Source organism: Sinocyclocheilus anshuiensis, unplaced genomic scaffold, assembly GCF_001515605.1.
Source record: "Sinocyclocheilus anshuiensis isolate Anshui unplaced genomic scaffold, SAMN03320099.WGS_v1.1 scaffold702, whole genome shotgun sequence".
Classification (NCBI taxonomy): domain Eukaryota; kingdom Metazoa; phylum Chordata; class Actinopteri; order Cypriniformes; family Cyprinidae; genus Sinocyclocheilus; species Sinocyclocheilus anshuiensis.
In genome coordinates, this window is record NW_015548184.1 from 1,384,397 (window position 1) to 1,405,785 (window position 21,389).

The 21,389-nt window shown below is 37.3% G+C and overlaps 2 protein-coding genes and 1 pseudogene across 6 annotated transcripts in view; all 3 read right to left on the reverse strand.

The window, feature by feature from the left end:
- Positions 1-2,909: 2,909 nt before the first annotated feature.
- Positions 2,910-5,867, reverse strand: LOC107704943 (ubiquinone biosynthesis O-methyltransferase, mitochondrial-like; annotated as a pseudogene).
- Positions 5,868-6,445: 578 nt separating this feature from the next.
- On the reverse strand, positions 6,446-16,704 carry LOC107704944 (arginine/serine-rich protein PNISR-like). 5 transcript variants are annotated; one of them, XM_016508015.1, is made up of 14 exons: positions 16,614-16,704; positions 15,970-16,077; positions 15,679-15,861; positions 13,057-13,289; positions 12,799-12,967; positions 12,517-12,707; positions 11,666-11,815; positions 11,476-11,575; positions 10,823-10,876; positions 10,354-10,545; positions 8,553-9,462; positions 6,977-7,114; positions 6,704-6,726; positions 6,446-6,629 (listed from the first exon to the last, which is right to left on the reverse strand). In XM_016508015.1, exons 2-13 carry the CDS (start codon positions 16,058-16,060, stop codon positions 6,705-6,707), a joined length of 2,433 nt encoding a protein of 810 aa, XP_016363501.1. In that variant the 5' UTR covers positions 16,061-16,077; positions 16,614-16,704; the 3' UTR covers positions 6,446-6,629; position 6,704. The 5 variants fall into 5 exon arrangements, with proteins under 5 accessions (XP_016363501.1, XP_016363498.1, XP_016363500.1 ...); XM_016508012.1 differs by lacking the exon at positions 6,704-6,726; XM_016508014.1 differs by lacking the exons at positions 6,446-6,629; positions 6,704-6,726; positions 6,977-7,114 and adding exons at positions 7,706-8,067; positions 8,142-8,164 and having other exon boundaries at positions 8,415-9,462; positions 16,614-16,703.
- A 2,113-nt stretch (positions 16,705-18,817) lies between these two features.
- The window catches only part of LOC107704836 (ubiquitin carboxyl-terminal hydrolase 45-like), a 33,289-nt gene continuing 30,717 nt past the window's right edge, over positions 18,818-21,389 (reverse strand). The window contains exon 16 of the mRNA XM_016507859.1: positions 18,818-20,068. Coding sequence (XP_016363345.1) covers positions 19,938-20,068 — 131 coding nt within the window. The 3' untranslated portion in view covers positions 18,818-19,937. The remainder of the gene's footprint in view (positions 20,069-21,389) is intronic.

The window sequence follows — 21,389 nt, forward strand, 5'->3', positions numbered from 1 at the left end:
TGCATATATACACGTACATACATTTTTTTTGGATTTGTATTAGATTTGTATGGTAAACATATTTTAATGGAAAAGAAAATTGGATGTAAAACTTCTTTAGGTGTAAAAAGTAGCACAAACAACAACAACAACAACAACAACAACAACAAAACTGCACATCGCCCTCTGCTGGTTATTCAGGGCAGAAATTCAGAAATAGGGCTGCAGTAACCAGTCAATTGTCTGTACCACTGATGTGCCCTAAAGGGGATCTTCCGACAGAAGCTTTTGCATGACAGGACACTCAAGAGACATCATGCTCACCAAAACAAAACAATGACACATCAGGCAAAGAGACAGCCTGGAGAAAGTGTGTTTATCTCAGTGGAGGAAATCACTGGGCGTGAAGCTGTCTGTTTTAATCGTATAGTTCAGTTGGTAGGTTTTTAGTTATCATTTGTGGCCAGCTAAAAATAATCATGCATGTTATAAACCTAACAAACATGAGACCAGCTTTATACTGCTACCACACCCAGACCAGATCTCAAATAACAAAGCATACAGTAAACTGAAAAACTACTTGGACTAACTAATGCAACTAGCTCAATACTTATCTGTAGTCATTTTCATAATTAACACTAGTTACCTCACTCAGCACACCTCCACCACAGCCGACATCCAGGATTCTGAGTCCAGCTAGAGGTTTGCCCAACTGCTGCACGCCGTGCACATTCAACAAATTATCCCTGAAAATGGGGTCAAAGGTCACAAAATGAGGTTAAGAAGGAATTAGGCTAGAAAACATGTCACCTCTGGTCATGCAGAATTTTGAAACCATGTGCATCAGACTGAGGTGAAACAGAAAATCCAAAGCTAATCACAGAATAAAATTCCACAATGTGCTTCCTGTGTCACAAACACGTCTTACTGCTAGTCCCTCTGGCTAGACACATGCCTCTGACATCCTGAAGCAATCGTACATCCTCACTGCCTGTCTTGCTGGACCTAAGGGCAACATCCTCACGATCTTCCCCAAAAGCCTGGACAGACCATGCAGACCAAAGCAGCCCGAGGTGCTCACTGCCAATCCTGTTAACTCAGCCCATCTTTGCCAACAAACCCCAACGTCTTTGAAGGAATTCCCTGCCTGATCTCTAGAAAACACACATTCCTCAAGTACAACATAATAACCAGCAACAGCACAGAGGTCCCTCATTTAAATAAGCCCCCGGGGCACCGCCATATACGCTGTACACTACAACTGATCCCGTGTTCATGGAAGGGGAAGAAATTGTGCACTGGATGATTCCAGAAGGCGAGGGGAAAGGCTTACAATGACAATCGCAATATCCATCCTGACCTTTTTGGAAACAGCTGCCAAGAGAAGAATCACAGCCATGCTGCATAAACTCTAGCTGCTGTCCTCACCCTTTCACCCTAATTGCCATTACCTGGACATGGGACAGATGCGTCTGTTTTCTATCTCTGACATGCCAGTTCTATTGATATAACAGCCTGAGTTGGTTTAACAGAAATGATTCAGATAAGATTATTATCATCAAGACATTTTTTCTAAAGAAATTAATACTTGTATTCAAGGAAGGATGCATTAAATTGATCAAAAGTCTGTTTCACATAAATGCTGTTCTTTTGAACTTTCTATTCATCAATAAATCCTGGAGAGAAATATGGATCAAAATTCAGCTTTGCAAACAGGAATAAGCTACACTAATATGGAAATACATAAAAATAGAAAACAATTAGTTTCAATTGTAATAATATTTCCAAATTGTATTTTAATTTCCCAATGTATTTTGAGCAATTAAATGCAGCTTTACTGAGTATAATCTATCAAAAGACATTTTACAAATATTACCAACCCCAAACATTACGTTTAAGTTGTAGGTGTGACATGCCATACTCCATATAACACTATTCTAAGCTAGGGATGAACCAATATTAAAAAATCTAGCCAGAACAATTATTACATTAAAGACAAAATTATGGAAGCCCTTTTCTGCCACTGAATCAAAAATAAAAAAGGTCATTACAACTTTTTGACTTTTTTTTCTGAATTGTGAGATATAAACTCACAATTGCCAGTTATAAAGTCAGAATTGCAAGATATGAACTTGCAGTTCTGACTTTGCTCACAGAATTGCGTGATATAAACTCGCAGTTGTGAGTTATAAAGTCAGTATTGTGTTTAAATCTGCGAGTTTAAATCTCACAATTTTGGGGTTGCAATTGAGTTGCAATTCTGAGAGAAAAAAAAAAGAAAAAAAGTCAGAATTGCAAGATGTAAACCCACAATTGCGAGGAAAAAAAAGTCAGAATTGTGAGACAAAAAGGTCGCAATTACCTTTTTTTTCTTTATTCAGTGGTAGAAGGCTTCCATACAAATAGCTGAGTTGTGCTGTGTTTTCCAAACACAAAACGTTTGAGATTAAGTTATTACATTTTTACAGATTAAGCATTAGAAGACAGAAAATGCCAGCTAAATGTCAAAATAAAAGGTAATGAAAATACACAGTTAAATTTGTAATATCAACCAACATCATTGGCGCATCCCTAATTAAAACAGTGTTTTGTTCATTCATAAATTTTAAAATTAAGCTATTATGCATACAACATTTATGATGACATCGCATTTACTAGCAGTACTTTTAGACATTAATGTGTCACATGGAAAACAGAAGAGTCCAGATGCAAAAGCCTCAAAGTGCCGCCTGAAATTTCTAAAATGAGCATTTTTCTCAGGCTCCTGTTTGTTATTTCATTTTAAAAACCTATTCATTGCCATTAATGTGGAACTACTCAACTAGGAGCCTGAGAAAAATGCTCACTTTAGAAGAAAATTTCAAATGGCATTTAGAGGCTTTTGCTTCTGAACTAACGCAATTATAAAATGTATGTATATGTGTGTGTACATACTGTATACAGTGTATGTTGCTGAATTATTTCCATTATTTTACCCATAAATTACATTATGCATGTTCATAGAATTGTTCAGGCTGAATAAAACTCCCTCTCATTGATTTCATTTTATTAAGTACCTACACCTTTTAAGTGCTGAGTCACAAATCATTATATAATTATCTTTGTCTGTTTGGCCTCTGACATGAACCAACCAAAGATCACCAACACAATACACACAACTAAATGGTTGTTAAAATATATCAAAGAATCTTTTAAATGGCATGTGGCATGCTGAGTGGATCAAAAGTGCTTCAATCTCAAATTCTCATCTTAACAAGAGCTTTACAAAACATGTTCTGTGAATCATGCCTCTGATAAAAAATGTTTTATCAAGGAACACAATGCAAAGAATGATTATTACTGGTTCAGCAATTCTTCACTATGCAACATATTTTGACATCTTGAGTGTGGGTTATTTCTCCGTTTTCGAGCAGGTGAAGTCTGCTTGATAGCATTTGCACATTATAATAGCTCAGCTGTAACTTCTGGCTCGACCTGGTTCATCCAGATTCTCACTCTCAGCCCAGACCCGGTCAGGCTGGGGCTCTTCTTTGCGTTTGATTGCATGCAACGCATAGTTGATGGCCGTGCTCTGCTGCCAGCTCCACGCTCCTGTGAGAGGATTGTATATCATGCCTCTGATAGCCTCCACGTAGAAACCGACTGGGATACAGTGAGACAGAAAAATGGTAAAAGCAAGTAAATTCTGCTGTACAATAAACACTGTAGCAGTGGAAAAATAGATCATATTGAACCATTAAGTAATATATACCAGGCTTTTCCAACAGTAGCTGTTATTTAAACAGCAAAGGAGATCTGTGATAGAAAAGTGGAGGGGTAATACCCAGAAACTGATCAATGAATGATTGTGAGAGAGAAATGGAAGACAGAGGCAACACTCACAAGACTCCAGTCGTTCCAAATCCTCTGGGCTGATGAACTTCTCACAGTCATGAGTTCCACTCGGAACAATCCTTAACAGCTGCTCCGCTGCCACAATCCCAAAAACGTAGGACAAGTTGGTTTTGTTAAGAGTGGTGATGAAAAGAGAGCCACCAGGCTGAAAAAAAATAAATACATAATACATTACATAAATAAAAATATTGAAAATATTAATTGGTATACATAAAAACTTTCATGTTTTATTTTATTCTTTTATAGTTTTATAGAATTTTATTTACACTATAATAGGGATATGACCAATTTTGTGCAAAAAGATCCTTTAAGTGTTCCCTCCTTGAATTAAATACATTTTAGATCTTAAAAATGCATATAATAAATATCAGTATTTAATATATGATATATTTTTTTCTTATTGTGAGATACATTTTAATATAATTTTATATTTATTTATATATTTTATTTTATATTTAAATTATTCAGTGATTTTTATCAATTCTAAATAACAAACCATCTAAAATTAAACTGAAAAGAAAAGAAAGCAAAACAGAAACTGACTGATGAAAGTGCCTGGTTGTCACAGTATTAGGAAAGATTATGGGGATTTGGAGTAACTCTTCTCGTCCTCTGACACACTGACACAGGAGATTAAATCAGTCCATTCAGTTCTCTTTGCTGGGAATCCCACTCTTACTTTTGTGCTACTGTCATTGTTTCAGATGTCAGTGATGTTGTGCCACACCTTCAAAACCTGCTGGCAACAGCTGGCAAAGGTGTCCAGGTCAGCCAGATGTTCCACCACCTCAGATGCCACTACAGCATGAAATCCCTCTACTTCCTCTTCAGTGAGTTCCTCCAGGGTGCAGGCCTGATAGCCAACTCTCTCTCATAAATCAGGATCATAGGAGGAGTGCAGCTCTGCGGTCCGCACACTGTCCTCCACTGGGTCGATTCCCAGGACGTCTGCTCCTAACCTCCCTAGTGGCTGAGAAAGGTTAGTGCTATTAAAACAGTGTTTTGTTCATTCATAAATTTTAAAATTAAGCTATTATGCATACAACATTTATGATGACATCGCATTTACTAGCAGTACTTTTAGACATTAATGTGTCACATGGAAAACAAGACCATTTAAAATGATCTGATAAAATAAATAAGGTGCAGAAAAACGGAGATCAGATCTTAGCTTAAAAATGTATATGAATGTACAAGTGTACATTTATATGAATGCATACATTAATAAAAATAACCTAAAACATTACTGATGTTAAAAAATACTATAGTGATACCATGGCACTTTTATCAGTAGATGTACACACCGTATGAAAGGCACTCTCCGGACATTCATGGAGTGCAGGACTGCAAACTCTCCCTGCAAGTCCCACCACTTGCTCGCCTTGGCCTGGAACTTCCGCACCTCGGCGGGGTCGAGAGTAGTCTGGGAAACCGGGCGGACATTTAGACGGGTCAATCTGCGGGAGAGGTCGTTATGATTCTCTGCTAAACAAAAACCCAGTAACCAGTAAACTGGCACACTGGCCGATTAACAATAAAAACATGTAATTAATTGCATGCACTCTTGTTAGATTGATAAATCACTCTCACCCGTTTGACAGCTGATTCTTCTGTCTGTGATGCAGACACACCGTCCAACTGCAGAGACCGCACTGCTTTCACTCTGGAGGACACGCTTCGGGTTAACGGGCATTTAAACGCAGATTCCGCCAACGGCCCAAAGGCTAATCGTGCTAATTTCTTGGAATACATAATTGCATTTTACTGCTTCACATGTATCTTAAATTATCACCGACTTCAGTCAGTAAATCCAATGTGACCGTGGCGTGTTTGCAGAACTTCTGACCGAGCAGAAACTCCGCATGGAATCAAACGTTCCTATCCTGTATAACAGTATGACAAATATATTGCCTTTTTTCAACTGATTAACTTTTAAAACTATTAATAAGCTGAAAAGGGGAATACGTTTTAAATTAAATCAGAAATCTGCGACCACAACATACACAGTGTGTGCTTGACTTCCAAACCACTTAACATTCCGTTCTCTATGCACTTCTCAAATACATTTTTTTTTTAAAATGTGGCTCATACGAGTCTTCAAGTTTTAAAGTTGAGTTCATTTAATAAATAAAATTGTAAAATTATACTTACACTCGCGTCATTTCAAACCTATATGACTTTATTTCTGCTGTGAAGAATAATTCAGTTCATAAAACTAGTCTGAAAAATGTGTTCACAAATCAGACTGATAGGGGTTAAGAACTCATACTGTACTATCAGCGAATAATTTAATGTGAAAGTACATATTATTTTTAGTAATTGAAATAAAACTGACAAAATAAAATATTAATATTAGCTGGAAAACTAGAAATGTTGCCTAGGCCAATGTACTGAAGTACATTTCATTTAAAGTACTGAAATGACTCAAATAAACTAATAATAATAATAATAATAATAATGACAAAAGCAGATAAATTACTTAAACCAAAACTAACATTAAAATGAAAGCTGAAAATATAAATTAAGCCAATATGGAATTAATCTCTAAAATCATTATATATATATATGTTTTGAAGACAACACTTAAAAATACCATATATTTACAAAATGATGGAGTGAGGGGGTTTGGAGTGGAGTTCACCTACAACGTTGCCTCGATAATGAGACAAGCCTGTTAACTCGTGGAATTTTAAAAGAAGTGCACAAATTAGAGGCAGAACGCCCCTCAATGCTTGCGGCGGCTGGGAGACGTTGACCTGCAAAAGAAGCGTTGGACAGACTATTAGTGCAATCACAAGTACAGATCACATCCAGAACTTCATACACACACCTTAAACAGCTGTTGGATCAACACTGAACGAGAAAAGGGGGAAATGACATCAATCTCTGTAGCACTTAGGAAGCACAGTCCAACCATTTGTGCACAATTCGGCTATTACACATTCAACATTATGTGACTGCGAATTTAAACTTAACACATTCATTTAAAATCAACTTCAGGATAATCTGGATTGCAACAGCTGTGATATTATACATACTATTGATCATTCACACACACAATTAAAAGAGTTCAATAAAAAAGTAGAAAGAAAATGGATACTACCTTGATCGTGACTTAGACTTGTGTTTGCGGCTTGCCTTCTTACCAGACTTGTGAGACCTTTCCGTTGACCTTGATCGACTACGTTTTGATTTCTTAGACTTTTTCTCTTTGCTAACCTCAGGGGAAGGGGACCTGCTCCTGCTGGACTCTGAATCAGAGTACTTCTTGCTAAAAATGTGGCTCATACGAGTCTTCAAGTTTTAAAGTTGAGTTCATTTAATAAATAAAATTGTAAAATTATACTTACACTCGCGTCATTTCAAACCTATATGACTTTATTTCTGCTGTGAAGAATAATTCAGTTCATAAAACTAGTCTGAAAAATGTGTTCACAAATCAGACTGATAGGGGTTAAGAACTCATACTGTACTATCAGCGAATAATTTAATGTGAAAGGCACCGCATAGTTACAATAAAATATAGTGTAGTTATATAATGCAAGAGATGTCTTTATGGTGCTCTTTTGGTCATTGTGGAGTTTGACATCCATGTCCCCATTCACTTTCATTATATTGGAAAATAGTGGATGGATATTTTTCATGTTTCATGGACCAAGAGAGTATGTGATCAAAACTGTCATTGTTGTGTAAAGACAACTCTTAATGTGGTTAAAAAAAAAAAAGCTAAATGAATTATAAATATGCCCATAATTTATTTTAGGTTTTTCCATATGTCTTCACTCAGACATTTCAAGCAGCAAGCTTTAAAAACAAAATAAGAGACAGGCCATGTCAGACAGAAAGAATCATTCTTGTTTTATTGGACAATTTACATGAAAGGAGAATTTATTTCTTCTGGTGTTAGGTTTTAAAATGTTACAGTTCCAATGTTCTATTGACTACTTGAACGTTTAGTCTTGCAAAATACAAGGCAAAAAAAGAAACTATCATTCAAAAACTCCTGTTTTGAAGACAACACTTAAAAATACCATATATTTACAAAATGATGGAGTGAGGGGGTTTGGAGTGGAGTTCACCTACAACGTTGCCTCGATAATGAGACAAGCCTGTTAACTCGTGGAATTTTAAAAGAAGTGCACAAATTAGAGGCAGAACGCCCCTCAATGCTTGCGGCGGCTGGGAGACGTTGACCTGCAAAAGAAGCGTTGGACAGACTATTAGTGCAATCACAAGTACAGATCACATCCAGAACTTCATACACACACCTTAAACAGCTGTTGGATCAACACTGAACGAGAAAAGGGGGAAATGACATCAATCTCTGTAGCACTTAGGAAGCACAGTCCAACCATTTGTGCACAATTCGGCTATTACACATTCAACATTATGTGACTGCGAATTTAAACTTAACACATTCATTTAAAATCAACTTCAGGATAATCTGGATTGCAACAGCTGTGATATTATACATACTATTGATCATTCACACACACAATTAAAAGAGTTCAATAAAAAAGTAGAAAGAAAATGGATACTACCTTGATCGTGACTTAGACTTGTGTTTGCGGCTTGCCTTCTTACCAGACTTGTGAGACCTTTCCGTTGACCTTGATCGACTACGTTTTGATTTCTTAGACTTTTTTTCTTTGCTAACCTCAGGGGAAGGGGACCTGCTCCTGCTGGACTCTGAATCAGAGTACTTCTTGCTAGCTTTGGCGGAGCCTTTTTTGCTAGATTTACTGTCTTGCCGGGAAAACCTCTCACTGTGAGAGTCGCTCTCCTTTTTCCGCCTCGATTTGGCATCGTCTTCCTCGTCCCTTACTGAACTGCCCTCGCCCTCTTTCTCCTTGCCCTTCTGTTTGTCTTTCCTTTTATCTAAATATGTCTCTTTCTTCTTCTTATCCTTTTCGTGGCTCCGGCTCCTCTCTTTCCTCCTGTCTCTCTCCCTGTCCTTGCTGGAGGCCTTCTGTTTCCTCCTGCTGTGGCTCGTACTGCGACTTCGGCTGCGCCTGTGGTCCCTGCTGCGCCGCCTCTCTTTGCTGCGGCTGCGACTGGCCTTGGACCTGCTCCTGCGGCCCCTGCTGGACCTGCGCTGCCGTGAATGGCTGCGCTTCCTGTGACGAGAGGAACGTTCGGTGCTGCGTGCACGGCTGCTCCGTCTTCTGTCTCTGGTCTTGTCGCGCGCCGACTGACGTCTGCGAGAGCTGCGACTTCGGCTGCGCCTGCGAGTCCCACGAGATGCGGAGCGGCTGCGACGCCTTTTCCTTCTGGGAGACGAGGAGCGCGAGGAGCTGCGAGAGGAGGCTGAGGATGAGGAGGATGAAGAGGACCGGCTGCTGGAAGAGCTGGAGGTGGAGGTGCGGCTACGTCGCTCACTTGGCGAGGGGCTGGCACTTCCTCCGTTACGCCCTGTGTGCTCTTTGCTCGCCCGCTTGACCTCACTGACCTCAGGCTCACTACGTGACCTGCGTCGCTCTAATGTGGGCTCCGCCTCCCTTTCCCTAGCTTCCTGTTTGTGTTTAGACTCTGTCTGCTCCTGATCATAACCTGCCCTCTCTCTGCTTACTCTGTCTGATGCCAAATCTTCTGAAAACACACAAAGAAAACAAATTACAAGGTTGAATAAATGTTTGAATATATATTTCTTTTAAAACAAATAACAAAAAACACATTATAGCACTTAAAAAGTAGTATAAATAAAATATTTTTTAAAATCAAAATTGTTATAAAAAAATTATCATAGCCGTTGTAGCCTAAAAATTTGTGTAAAAATTCTGTTAAATCACAAAATATTCCTCCAAAGGTACTTTTTGTAATGTCTATATGATGCTTTTCTCATTTAACACAATAATGACTTTTAAATTTTAAATGATCTTTTGATTGTAATTTCTCAGCAATTTGATTAATCGCCACATTATGTAATTAAACGTATACAATTTTTATTTTTTTTAAAGTGTGTGTATACACGCACTATATGGTCAAAAGTATTGAGACACCCCCTTCTAATGAACATCTGTAACTACTTTAGTAATTATTTCCACGAGTACAAATCTTAAATGTTTAAGCATATAATGACATTCTAGGGAATTGTGTGCTTCTAATTTTATAGCAACACTTTGGACAGGACCCTTTTCTATTCTAACGTGACAATGCCTCTGTGTATAAGGCAAGGTTAAAAAATAAATGATTGATTCAGTCAGTGTGGAAGAACTTGACTGGTCTGCATAAAGCCAAGTCATAATCCCAGCTGAACACCTCTGGTGTGATTTTAAATTCAGACCTTTAGCCAAAAACTCATCACCAAACACCAATGACTTGGTGTATTATATATAATATTTATATATATATATATATATTTTTTTTTGCTTATATATAAATGTATTTTCTGCTAAGAACAATTTCTGCTGATAAACTGACTATAAAAAAAAAATTAAATATGCCATTAAAATATTCACAATTTTCTCTAGATGCACCCACCTTTTACAGTCTGTACCTCCAGTGCCAGCCTCTCCTGCAGCTGCTGCTGCTCCCTCTCTTTGTGACGGAAGGCATCCTGTTTCTGGCGAATGCGGTGCAGCAGCTCCTCATCATCTGTGTCTGACGAGTCTGACCCCTTTGCGCTTCGCTCCTCATCCTCACTCTCGTCCGAGCCGTACTCACCCAACCCTCCTGCGGCAACAAAGCCCCTCTCTTATAATGGACAGCAAGAGCATGGCGATCATAGTCGCACGCTAACAGTCCCTCATTCTCACCCATTCGACTACATAATACTTCACTAAAGCCCACCTCAATAAACGAAGCATGCTTTTTATAATGTGTTGCTGGAAGCTAACCATTGAGAAGATCTGCTGCTTGAGCTCTTGAGCTTGTACTAAAGTTCATTAGAGAGCCCACCCCCATTTATTCCCCCAAACCCCCCCGTCGGACCAAATGTAGACACACTTACCGAGACCAGTCAGAGAAGCCAGTGCATTTGACTGTGCCAGCTGTTTTGCAGGAGCTTTGATTCACATCAACAACAGGAACAACATGTTAAAACACATACAGCCACCACTTTCGCATAGGCAAGAGTCTCTAGAGATGAGGGTACACATATGCACTATTCACAAGAGCTGCCTTTGGCAAAATAAAATAAAGATAAAAAAAGATGGAGAGAAGAAAAAGGTTATCACACAAAGTCCGTCAACACACAAGCAAACAGTGGAGGAGGAAAGAACCAGTCTGTACTAATGCAGTGTCACTTTCGTAATGAGAAGCTGTCTGGCAAACATAGGCGTGAGGAAGTACTTTTGTTTTACAGGAAGTAAATCTAGGAACATATTTGACTGGGAACCCTTTGTATTTTGCATATAACTGCATCTATGTGACCATTTTCACCCTCCCTCTGCGGTTTTTGTCTTCGGTTGCATTAGCAGAGAATGGCTGATAAAGACTAGCAATTTTGCTTATCATAAATTATTACCATGATGCATGTCAGACCAAAAGGCTTCATATATTTATCAGTCAAAACATAAAGTCTAATTTCTGTGGAAATGTGTCTTTTCCTCAGAATTCAACTTGAAGGCACAGTTGCACGGACAGAAGGGAACAGGCGCAGACCTTTAGTGGCTTTGCGATGAGTTTCTTTAGCCACCAGGAAGATTTCCTCATTTGTGACTTCAAGGAGGACTTCGGTAAGAAGAGTTTTAGTCATCAGCATCTGTGGGGAGCAAATAGGACCAGTTGAGAAACACAAGTCACAAGTGTGGAAGATATATGCTGAGACAGAAGTGTGTGTGTGTGAACACACCAACTGAAACTCTTTCTCCTCTTCTGTCATTTCTGGTTCACTTTGGTATTCTTGAACAGGAGGAGAACTTCTTCCACCAAACTCCAACCTTGTCCCCGATACGCCATCCTCCCCAACACCATCTTCTTCACCATCCTCATCATCACTGTCCTAAATTAAAGAGGAGTAGGTGATTGGACCAGAGACCATACGCTTGTGGATGACATAAACGCCGAGAGGAATTATTAGTGTGCAACAGCTAACATGCAAAGTAACTAAATTTAAAAGACTCCATGAAATCAGTTGGAGTTTTGTGGCTCAGTCAACGTCAGTCACCTACAAGTTGTCCAAAAATATATATTTTAGCAGATATACACTACTGTTTAAAAGTTACTAATATATTGTTTTGGTGCTCAAACATATCATATTATCACCAATGTTGAAAACTATTGTGCCACTTAATATTTTTGTGCAAACTGATACTTTTTTTTTTTCTCAGGATTTTTTTTATCAATAAGAAGTTCAAAAGAACAGCATTTATTTGAAACAGATTTTTTTTGTAACAATGTAAAAGTCTTTACTGTCACTTTTGATCAATTTAATGCAGCCCTTGCTGAATAAAGGTATTAAAACCATACTAACCTCAAACTTCTGAACAGTAGTGTACACATTTTAAAATGTTCCAATTAAAATACATCAACACAAAAAAGAACCCTGCGCTCATCAAGACATTTCATGGGGTCTTTGAATTTAAGATAATAACAACCATGTCAATGAGCATTTGTGCATGGCAGCGAACCCTGGGACAACAGTTGCCAAAGTAACCTCAGCAGATTCCTTCGCTGTAAACAGATTCTGAAAAAGATGCTTACAAATTTGCTTTTGCGTGGCAACCGAGGCCCATCACCTTCCTCCACTACCATATCGCTATCTCTTTCATTATTTGCCATTTCAGCACGCTCTCTCTCCATCCTCTCCTTCTCCAACTTTTTCTGCTTCTCACGATCCATCTTTTCAAGGCCTTCTCGAATCCACGCAGGCAAAGTCCTCCGTTTAACAGCATCTAGACCAGGAACCAAGACAATATCACAATGTGAGCCTTTTATAACAGCAGTTTTTCCTATGCATCTACATTAATCAATATTTATATTCACCAAGAGTAGGCGTCTCTGGTTTAATTCCTATCTGATTGGGGGATCTGGGACGTTCAGGTCTGAAGCCAGGGAGCCGGTCTCTTCTGTTCTGTGGTCCTTCGGGCCAATAAGGTGCATGAAAGCCAGTGGAGGGTGGTCCGTATGCTGCCCCTGTTGGCACTGCTCCATGCTAACAGGAAACGGAAATAAATGTGACTAAAACTGGGAAGTTAGGAGACTGGGAATAACTTTTGATAATCCAGACCCAAGTAAATGTACCTGATAATCAAACTGATTGACGCCAACTGGGCCCATAGAGTAAGGCTCGGTCTGACCACCAAATCCATGACTGTTTTGATGAAAGCCTCCATGGTGTGGGTCTCCAGGAAACTCCAAACTATCTTGACTGTTACTGTCTTCCGACGGGTTGACGACATCCATCGGTCCTTGTCCAGGAGGAATCCATGCTTGTTCAGGAGGGGGAGGAGGAGGCTGGCCATGCATTCCCCACTCTATAAACAATCAGCAAATACAGTCCTAATTTACAAACTGTGTAAAACTCTGCAAGTAAACAATAAGTTCCACGGCAAACTGACAAATGCATCAGCCCTACTGACTTTGGCATGCATCAAATTTCAAAGATGTCATGTATCATAGAGAAAAAAAAAAAGCATTGCATGCAAAAGGCCTGTTGATTATTGATGCGTGAACATGATAATTAAATGACAAAATTAAAGTTTTCACTTGGCTGAAACCAAAAAAAACAACAAAAAAAACAATAAGTTTACTCAGGTACCTGTTCAGTTGTTCTCAGGTGATTTATTTATTTATATGATTTAATGCCATGTCAATGGCTATATTCAGGACAAAAACAACTGCATCGCTCAATCAATTCGATCAATACCCTTTTAAAATAATGTTTACAATAATTTAAATTTTGTCTTAAAGGGGGTCATATAATGCAATTTCAAGTTTCCTTTCTCTTTGGAGTAGGGATGTAACGATTCACTCAACTCACGATTCGATTCGATTCACGGTTTTGATTTCACGATTCGATTCGATTCACGATTATTATAATTTTTTTAAACAAAATTAGATTTAAGACAAATTATAAATTAAATGTGTCCTTTTATTATTGCTTGGACAAAATGCTGCACATTTCTTTGTGAAATTGAAATATAATACTATAATAATATACTAATATAGCACTTGCATATTACTGCTCTTTTGTTGGTTTTGATTGCTTCTATTGTCCTCATTTGTAAATCGCTTTGGATAAAAGCGTCTGCTAAATTACTACCTTTATTTAGTAATTTTAATTAATACCTTGAGGTATTCAGCCAATCACAACGCACTAGATAGCTGGCCAATCAGAGCAAACCTCGCTTTTCAGAACGATGAGCTTTGTAAAAATCGACGCGTTTCAGAAAGGCGGGGCATAGAGCAGTAACAATAATGTACAGTATGTGGAAAATGTGTTTTTTGAACCTTAAACCGCATAAACACATTTCATCACACTAAATACACAAAATAATGTTCTTTTTAGCAATGTCATATGACCCCTTTAAAAAGTCAACATACACAAAATAAAAATATAAACTAAAATAACAGCAATAACAAAAATAATAGCAGTGGCAATTATATAGTCTTTGAACTTACTATATGATAAGAATTCTAAAATTATTCATTTTAATAATTGAAAATGTGTTCCTCAGGTGATGAATTAAACCAGTTGTAGTAAAGTTCTTTGGCAACAAACTGCCTCTGGTACTTGATATAGTTGCTATAGTAAACTTTATTTAACATAACAGCCATTTATGCACAAATTAGATGCATTATATAAATGCCTGATATGTAGTTTATGCAGCTTGGCTCTAAGAAATAGAAACATTAGACATTCTACATTTATTTTTGCTTATTGTTAATATTAGTGGTGTTGCTGTTGATGCTTTTTATAAATAAAATGTTTTTTATTGTTGTAATATAAAGATTAAATTTAACATGAAAGACTGCTAATTTTCAACACTTAAAAAAAAAAAAAAAAGATGACTGAAGAGGAAAAACCAAAGTGAAGTATGTTCTTCTAATGGCTTCACTCAGTCATTTATTTACTTTATAACAGTAAATAAATATCGGTTCTGCATATCGGTTATCGGGCACATAAACATGCAAATAATTGGTATCGGTTATAAAATATCAATATCGGTCGATCACTACATCAAAGATGTTTGTTTCTTCATGAGAACAGAGAAATTTAGCATTGCATCACTTGCTCACTGACGGATCCTCTGTAGTGAATGGGTGCCATTAGAATGTGTGTTCAAGCAGCTGATGAGAACGTAATAATCCACAAGTAATTCACTTGACTCCAGTCCATCAATCCATTTATTAACTGTTTGGACTCTTATTCTGACAGCACCCATTCACTGCAGAGGATCCATAGTAGAGCAAGTGATGTAATGCTAAATTTCTCCAAATCTGTTCCAATGATGAAACATCTAACAGACAAACTCATTTACATCTCGGTTGCCCATAGGGTGAGTAAATATTGAGCAAATTTTCATTTATGGGTGAACTATTCCTTTAATTATTCTGCAGACGTTTGAAAGGGGCTACTTCTGCTTTCTATTGACCGACTGGCCGATTATTTAAGATTTAAAGTCACAACTTAACAGGAGTAGCAACAGCTCATTTCTTCCGAATTACAAAGCATGTCAGAATGAAATGGATAATCGAGGAAAAAGGGTGAGGGCTTGATTATATCAAACAGTTGTTGACTGGATTGGAGAAGTCTGGAATACGACACCACAGAGAAGTCTACCATTCCAGCAGAACACAAAGGCCTAGCTTAATTATGATATGCCTTTAAAATGCTCAGTCAAACTGAAAAATTGGCCTTACCTGGTTGCCAACCTCTGCCAAAATTATGATCGCCGGGAAAGGCACCATGGTTATTATGGGCTGGAGGTTCCATGTTCTGTATTTCCTGGCCGTTGGGCTGAATCCCCTGCTGGTCAGCAACCGCTCCAGTGGATTCTTTCTGTGCAATCCATGCTTGTGCTAGAGCAGCCCAGTCCACTTGACCTGCAAAAAAACACACAAAACTCAAACACTGCACCAAACCGAGCAGTTCAAACAATTGAACATGTGATTAGTATGTGCAAGCTCAATTAGATAAGAACAACGGCCGACCTGGATCTTGCTGATGCTGAAATGATTGCATCCACTGCTGCTGTGAGCCCAGGGGCCACTGAGGCCAGGGCTGTCCTCCCTGGTCCCACATCTCTCACCGTGTGATTCCTGTGCCAGAAGCATTATGAAATACACATGCAGATGTTTATGAAACAAACATTTTACTTGCATAGCATTAACAGCGACTGCAAATATAGCATGTAAGCATTTTGAATAGCAGTTCCCTTATAAGAACATGAAAAACAAGCCCTGCTTTTTCATTGTCGATCACTACAGCTGTAACCCTGCACAGCTGCAGTTCCGGAGACGCACAACAGAAATACTGCTCTCACTCAGACTACTGCAAAACCAGTCTAGGATAGTCCATGCATCCTTAAAATGCACGCGGAGTGATTTTATAACGTATTTCTGTGCTTCACTGAATATAATTATGACACGAATAAAATAGACATACGCGTCGTCTTAGAGCTAGCTTTGCAAGCGTTAGGCCGCGCGTCTACAATATCAACACTTATTAAAAACTTTATTCTTTCGGCTTAAACGCACAAATTTTACTAGTTCAGCGATCGCCGAAACTGATGCGAATAAGCGCAGGACTCTGAAGTAGTTGGGTGAAGGTTTACAGACACGTTGCGCTCTCTTACCTCTCCCGATTCTCACCAGTAAAATGGCGATGATGACCCGGAAACAATGCCAGCAACAGTGACCTCACAACACAGGCCCTCTAGTGGATACTTGCGACGCACGTGAAGATATTATAAACACTTTCTATACACACCTTTTTATTGTTTATTATTATTATTTATTTATTAAATAAATATAATCATTTAAAATAATCTCAAAATCAGATTTCACTGTATGAACGTAAAAATCTGAAAGAATAACCAAAATTCGCTGAACCTAGCAAGGAAAAATTATTAGCCTAATAAATACCTTTTAAAAAAAATTGTACAAATTGTATGCATATTTGTGTTACATATCCAAAATCTGCATATTGTTAAGTCTAACCTTTTTACAGCAAGGTCCCCATTGTCAAAGATATTTACGGTATTTCTGTAATGACAAAGCTGTTTGTTTTCAAACTTTTGCATCTACAGAAATGAGAAGTGACAATGTATTAGGCCTAATATAAAAAAACTGAATTTTATAACTCCGGAAGTTTCAATAACTGAACTTATTACGAATTTAAATGGCTTTTCGTGTTCATGATTATGGATTTGTTTTATTCTTTCCCCACTCACTGATTGCAATATTTCAGCAATTTACAACCAATAAAATGTTTTTGAGCTTAACATAACTAGAAAAAACATCTATTATAAAAATTACCATGACTTTTTAAGACTTATAAAATAAAAAATTGACAAGTTGTTGGGGGAACACATTAAAATAAGAAATACTATGTCAGCTTACATCTTGATTTCTATTGTTTTTTGTTAATAATTTCTAGTGGGTCCCAGCCAGCCCCCAGCTGACAACCACTGTTCTGAGTCTTTTTTTTTAAATGACTGATAAAGAATATTAGCTTAAAAGTCATTTTAAGTATTAAGTATAAAATAGGTTTATATAGATTTTGAGAGAGAGAGAGAGAGAGAGAGAGAGAGAGAGAGAGAGAGAGACGTTTTTTTAGGCCTTATATTAATTTAGAAACTATATGAAAGTGTCTTACCACTAGACCGTTTAAATGAACATGAACATCTTAAATTTACCAGTTCCCATGTCAATAAATACACTGGACATATATTGTTATAAGAATGCAACGTAACAATCTTTTCTTTTAGGTTCTTCGGTTGCTTTTTTTGAATTCTTTGAATTTAGTTTCAAAGACAAGAGTGGTGTAGTATTTACTGTCACACCACATTGTATTTGTTTCAGTGAGCAATTCAATACCACACTACGACTGAAGCTTGTGTGGAATGAAGGAATTTTGAAGACAAACCTTCGACAAACCAAGAATTGAGAAGCACAAAAGAGTTGAATACACTAGGCATTTCAGATAACCTCTCTGGCATCTTTAACACATCATAGCAGAGAAATGCATACAGTAGGGCTGGTTCAAAACCAAGAAATGAAATGGCCATTACAAGTAGAGCTTTGATATCCTATCCATCATACCGATTCATATCATGCACTTTTAGTGGTGTCCAGTGATGGAATATAATTCACCCAGCCTCCCTTGCCACCCCAAACAGACAGAATTGCATTTGAAAGAGTGACAGAAGAGGTTACATGCTGTAGAGTAATGCTGGGTCAAAAAAGATAACAAGCATCATCTCTAACCACTTGTTATGTCTGCCCTGAAGGTATGAAGAAAAGCAAAAACCCTTTTCCACCCGGATATATCTGAATGTCTCCCTTCACATTCAACGGATTCTTCTGAAAGCAAAATCAGCTCCACCCGTCCCTCATATCAGGTTTCTCTGTCACTTCAGACCGAGGGGAACACATCCAATCATTAACTCACATTAAATCACTCGCACAACCTCCCTGAAAGAGATCTCTGCTTTAAAAATAGACATGCTTTGCAAAGATTGCACACTCTTGTTGGTGTTTTTACACTCTGTTGTAACTGATAACCGTCTTGATTCGAATGTCACGGAATGAGGAGAGGAGGAAGGCAGAAGGACACGATCGTTTCGGACGTTGCCCTTTTTTGATTCCACACCCACCTCCTCTTCACCATTCAGCGACATGGTCTAAAACAGCACGCCTTTGCACCCGTCACGCCGAATCTCAGCCGAGGACAGAGTGAAAATGGCATCCTGGGATTTGTGGCGACAACATCTCCAGAAAGAGACCCCAAATGTAACGAGATGAAATCATTTCAACCCACTCAAAGGTTTTCTTCAACTACATGTATTTAAATGATTTTGTACTGGATTATGTTCACAAAATTCAAGCAATAGAACAGCTTGAGGAACCCTGAAGCCATAAACACCACACAAATCTATGGTGTTACAATATCTGCCTGGTAAACAGAATAAATAGTATTGAACAAGATACATATTTTACATACAATTATGTATATTTCTAATCAGTATATACACAAACCATTCTCTTTATACTCTTGTATGAATCAAATACTTTGCTAAAGACATGCAAAACAATCTCAGCCCTCATAAACTGTAGGCACTGATGTAGTTTCAAAAATCAAAAAGGGGAAATAATAAGAAATTGTTTTCTACTCTCATTCATTTCTGAAAAATTAGGCATGAGGCAAAGTCCAGGAATATTGCACCAACTCCTTAACCATTAGATACTGAGAAATGTTCTCAAGTTACAAATTCATAAAACTTTACAGGAGGGCCCACTTCTATGATTTGAATTAAACTAAATTCAAAAACATTAGTACTGATCAAGCAAACCAAAGTTAAACGTTAACACAAAAATAAATGACAATCAGCAAATTACAATTTATTATATTGTTGTCAAGCAACCTTGTGAATATTAAATTGTCTCCCAAGTAAATGATGATATGTTGTTTGCGTGTGTCTATGTGTGTGTGTGACTAGTTTGTGTGATCCAGTGCAGGATATGACGGGTTTAAACGGCTCTGAACGCAACAGCTGCATATTGTGCTGAGTTTCCCTTTCACAACAGAGGTTATAGACTCTTTTGGCACAATCCTCCCTCTCATAATATATATTCTATACATATTTATCTTAAATTACTCTTTGGCAATTTCTCCTGCAAAATTAACCCCCCAAAAATAAACGTTAGGCTCAAATATTAGCTGTAAAATATAAATAACTTAAACTCATAATATTATTTTACATCAATAATAATGGCTCCCATTTTTAATTCAGATCACCTTGAGTAATGAATGAGCCATAAGACAAAGCTTTTAGTATATGGAATCCTACATTAAAATACAGGGATATAGTCATGCAGTAAGTGCTCGCAGTTGTCTGAGCTGATATTGCGTTTTGCATTCGTCTGGATCATCTTGCATTCACGCGCCCGTCTGGATCTTATAGGAGTTCTTCATAGAAAAGTAAATAAGCTTGAGAGTTCAGCACTCTGGACTCCGGTACAGTCTGAACGCTGGTGTCACTAACATACACCCACTGACCTTGTGGGGCTGAGCTGGCCTCTCTGGAACCTAAAAAACAAATAGATGCTGGTATTCAGAGAACATCCACAAAAACATCCAGATTGTGTTAATAGTCATCAGTTTCAGCATTTTTACAGTCAATTACAACTAAGTGGAAATTTATTTAAAAAAACAAAACAAGGGCTTTTGTATATGTAAAACAATGCATGCAACAAACAATACAATACTGTATGCAAAAATGCATAGAGTAAGGCTGGTTCAAATTTATGGCTGTGTAAGTAGCACAGGGATATTTGTAGCAATAGCCAACAATACATTGTATGGGTCAAAATGATCAATTTTTCTTTTATGCCAGAAATCATTAGGATATTAAGTAAAGATCATGTTCCATGAACATATTTTGTAAATTTCCTACCATAAACATATGAAAACTTCATTTCTGATTAGTAATATGCATTGCTAGGAACTTCATTTGGACAACTTTAAAGGCAATTTTTTTAATATTTTGATTTTTTTTGCACCCTCAGATTCCAGATTTTCAAATAGTTTTATTCTTTTTCTATTCTATCTGTTTTCTTTTTATTTATTATATAATTTGAAAAAAAAAAACAAACAAAAAAAAAAACCTTGCTATGTGTACTGCATTAAGTTAACTGAGACTTGTCATAGCACTTGCATATCATTGCTCTTTTGTTGATTTTGATTGCTTCCATTGTCCTCATTTGTAAGTCGCTTTGGATAAAAGCGTCTGCTAAATGACTTAATGTAAATGTAATATATACGTAGGTGTAGGAATAAAGAAAAGCAAATAATCTAACAAAAACAGATGAATCCTGCACACTGCAATAGCCTTCAAATCATATTTTAATGAAATGTTTTAATTCTGCAACTTTCATCATGCATTGTTTTCCTAAAATCTATTTTTGTTTGATTATTTGATTCTGAGTATTTATAGCCATTTAACATATTTGAAATAAAAAATTTAGTCCTTAACTGCAAAACATTCAATTACTGTATTTATTATTAAACATTACAGAACACAATTGATACTAAAACAACCTTTAATTACGACAAACTTAATCATCACAATCATTAACCTATTCTAATAAAATGCCACCTTTTAGCTTTGCCTTCACCACATGATGTCTTCTGTAGAGTGGACTACTTTTTTCTCCATTTCAAAGCTTTTTGTGATATATAAATAAATAAAAATGACTTGTTCAAAACACCTAAGATCAATATTTTTATGTGAGAATCAATCCTCCTCATACTACAGGAACTATTTACACATCCCAACTGATTTAACGTACCATTTGCACTTTTGCCTTTTAAACAGTTCTAAAACGCAAAAAAGATTTCAGTCCCTGCT

Bases quoted from the DNA above. Each gene is read 5' to 3' on its own strand.
- LOC107704944 (XM_016508012.1), bottom strand. From the start codon at position 16,060: ATGTGGGACCAGGGAGGACAGCCCTGGCCTCAGTGGCCCCTGGGCTCA. The intron at 11,576-11,665 runs GTGTGTTCACAC...TGCTCCCCACAG, and splicing joins AGGAGAAAGAGTTTCAGTTG to ATGCTGATGACTAAAACTCT. The intron at 7,115-8,552 runs GAGCAGGTCCCC...AGAGTCCAGCAG, and splicing joins TCTGATTCAGAGTCCAGCAG to GAGCAGGTCCCCTTCCCCTG.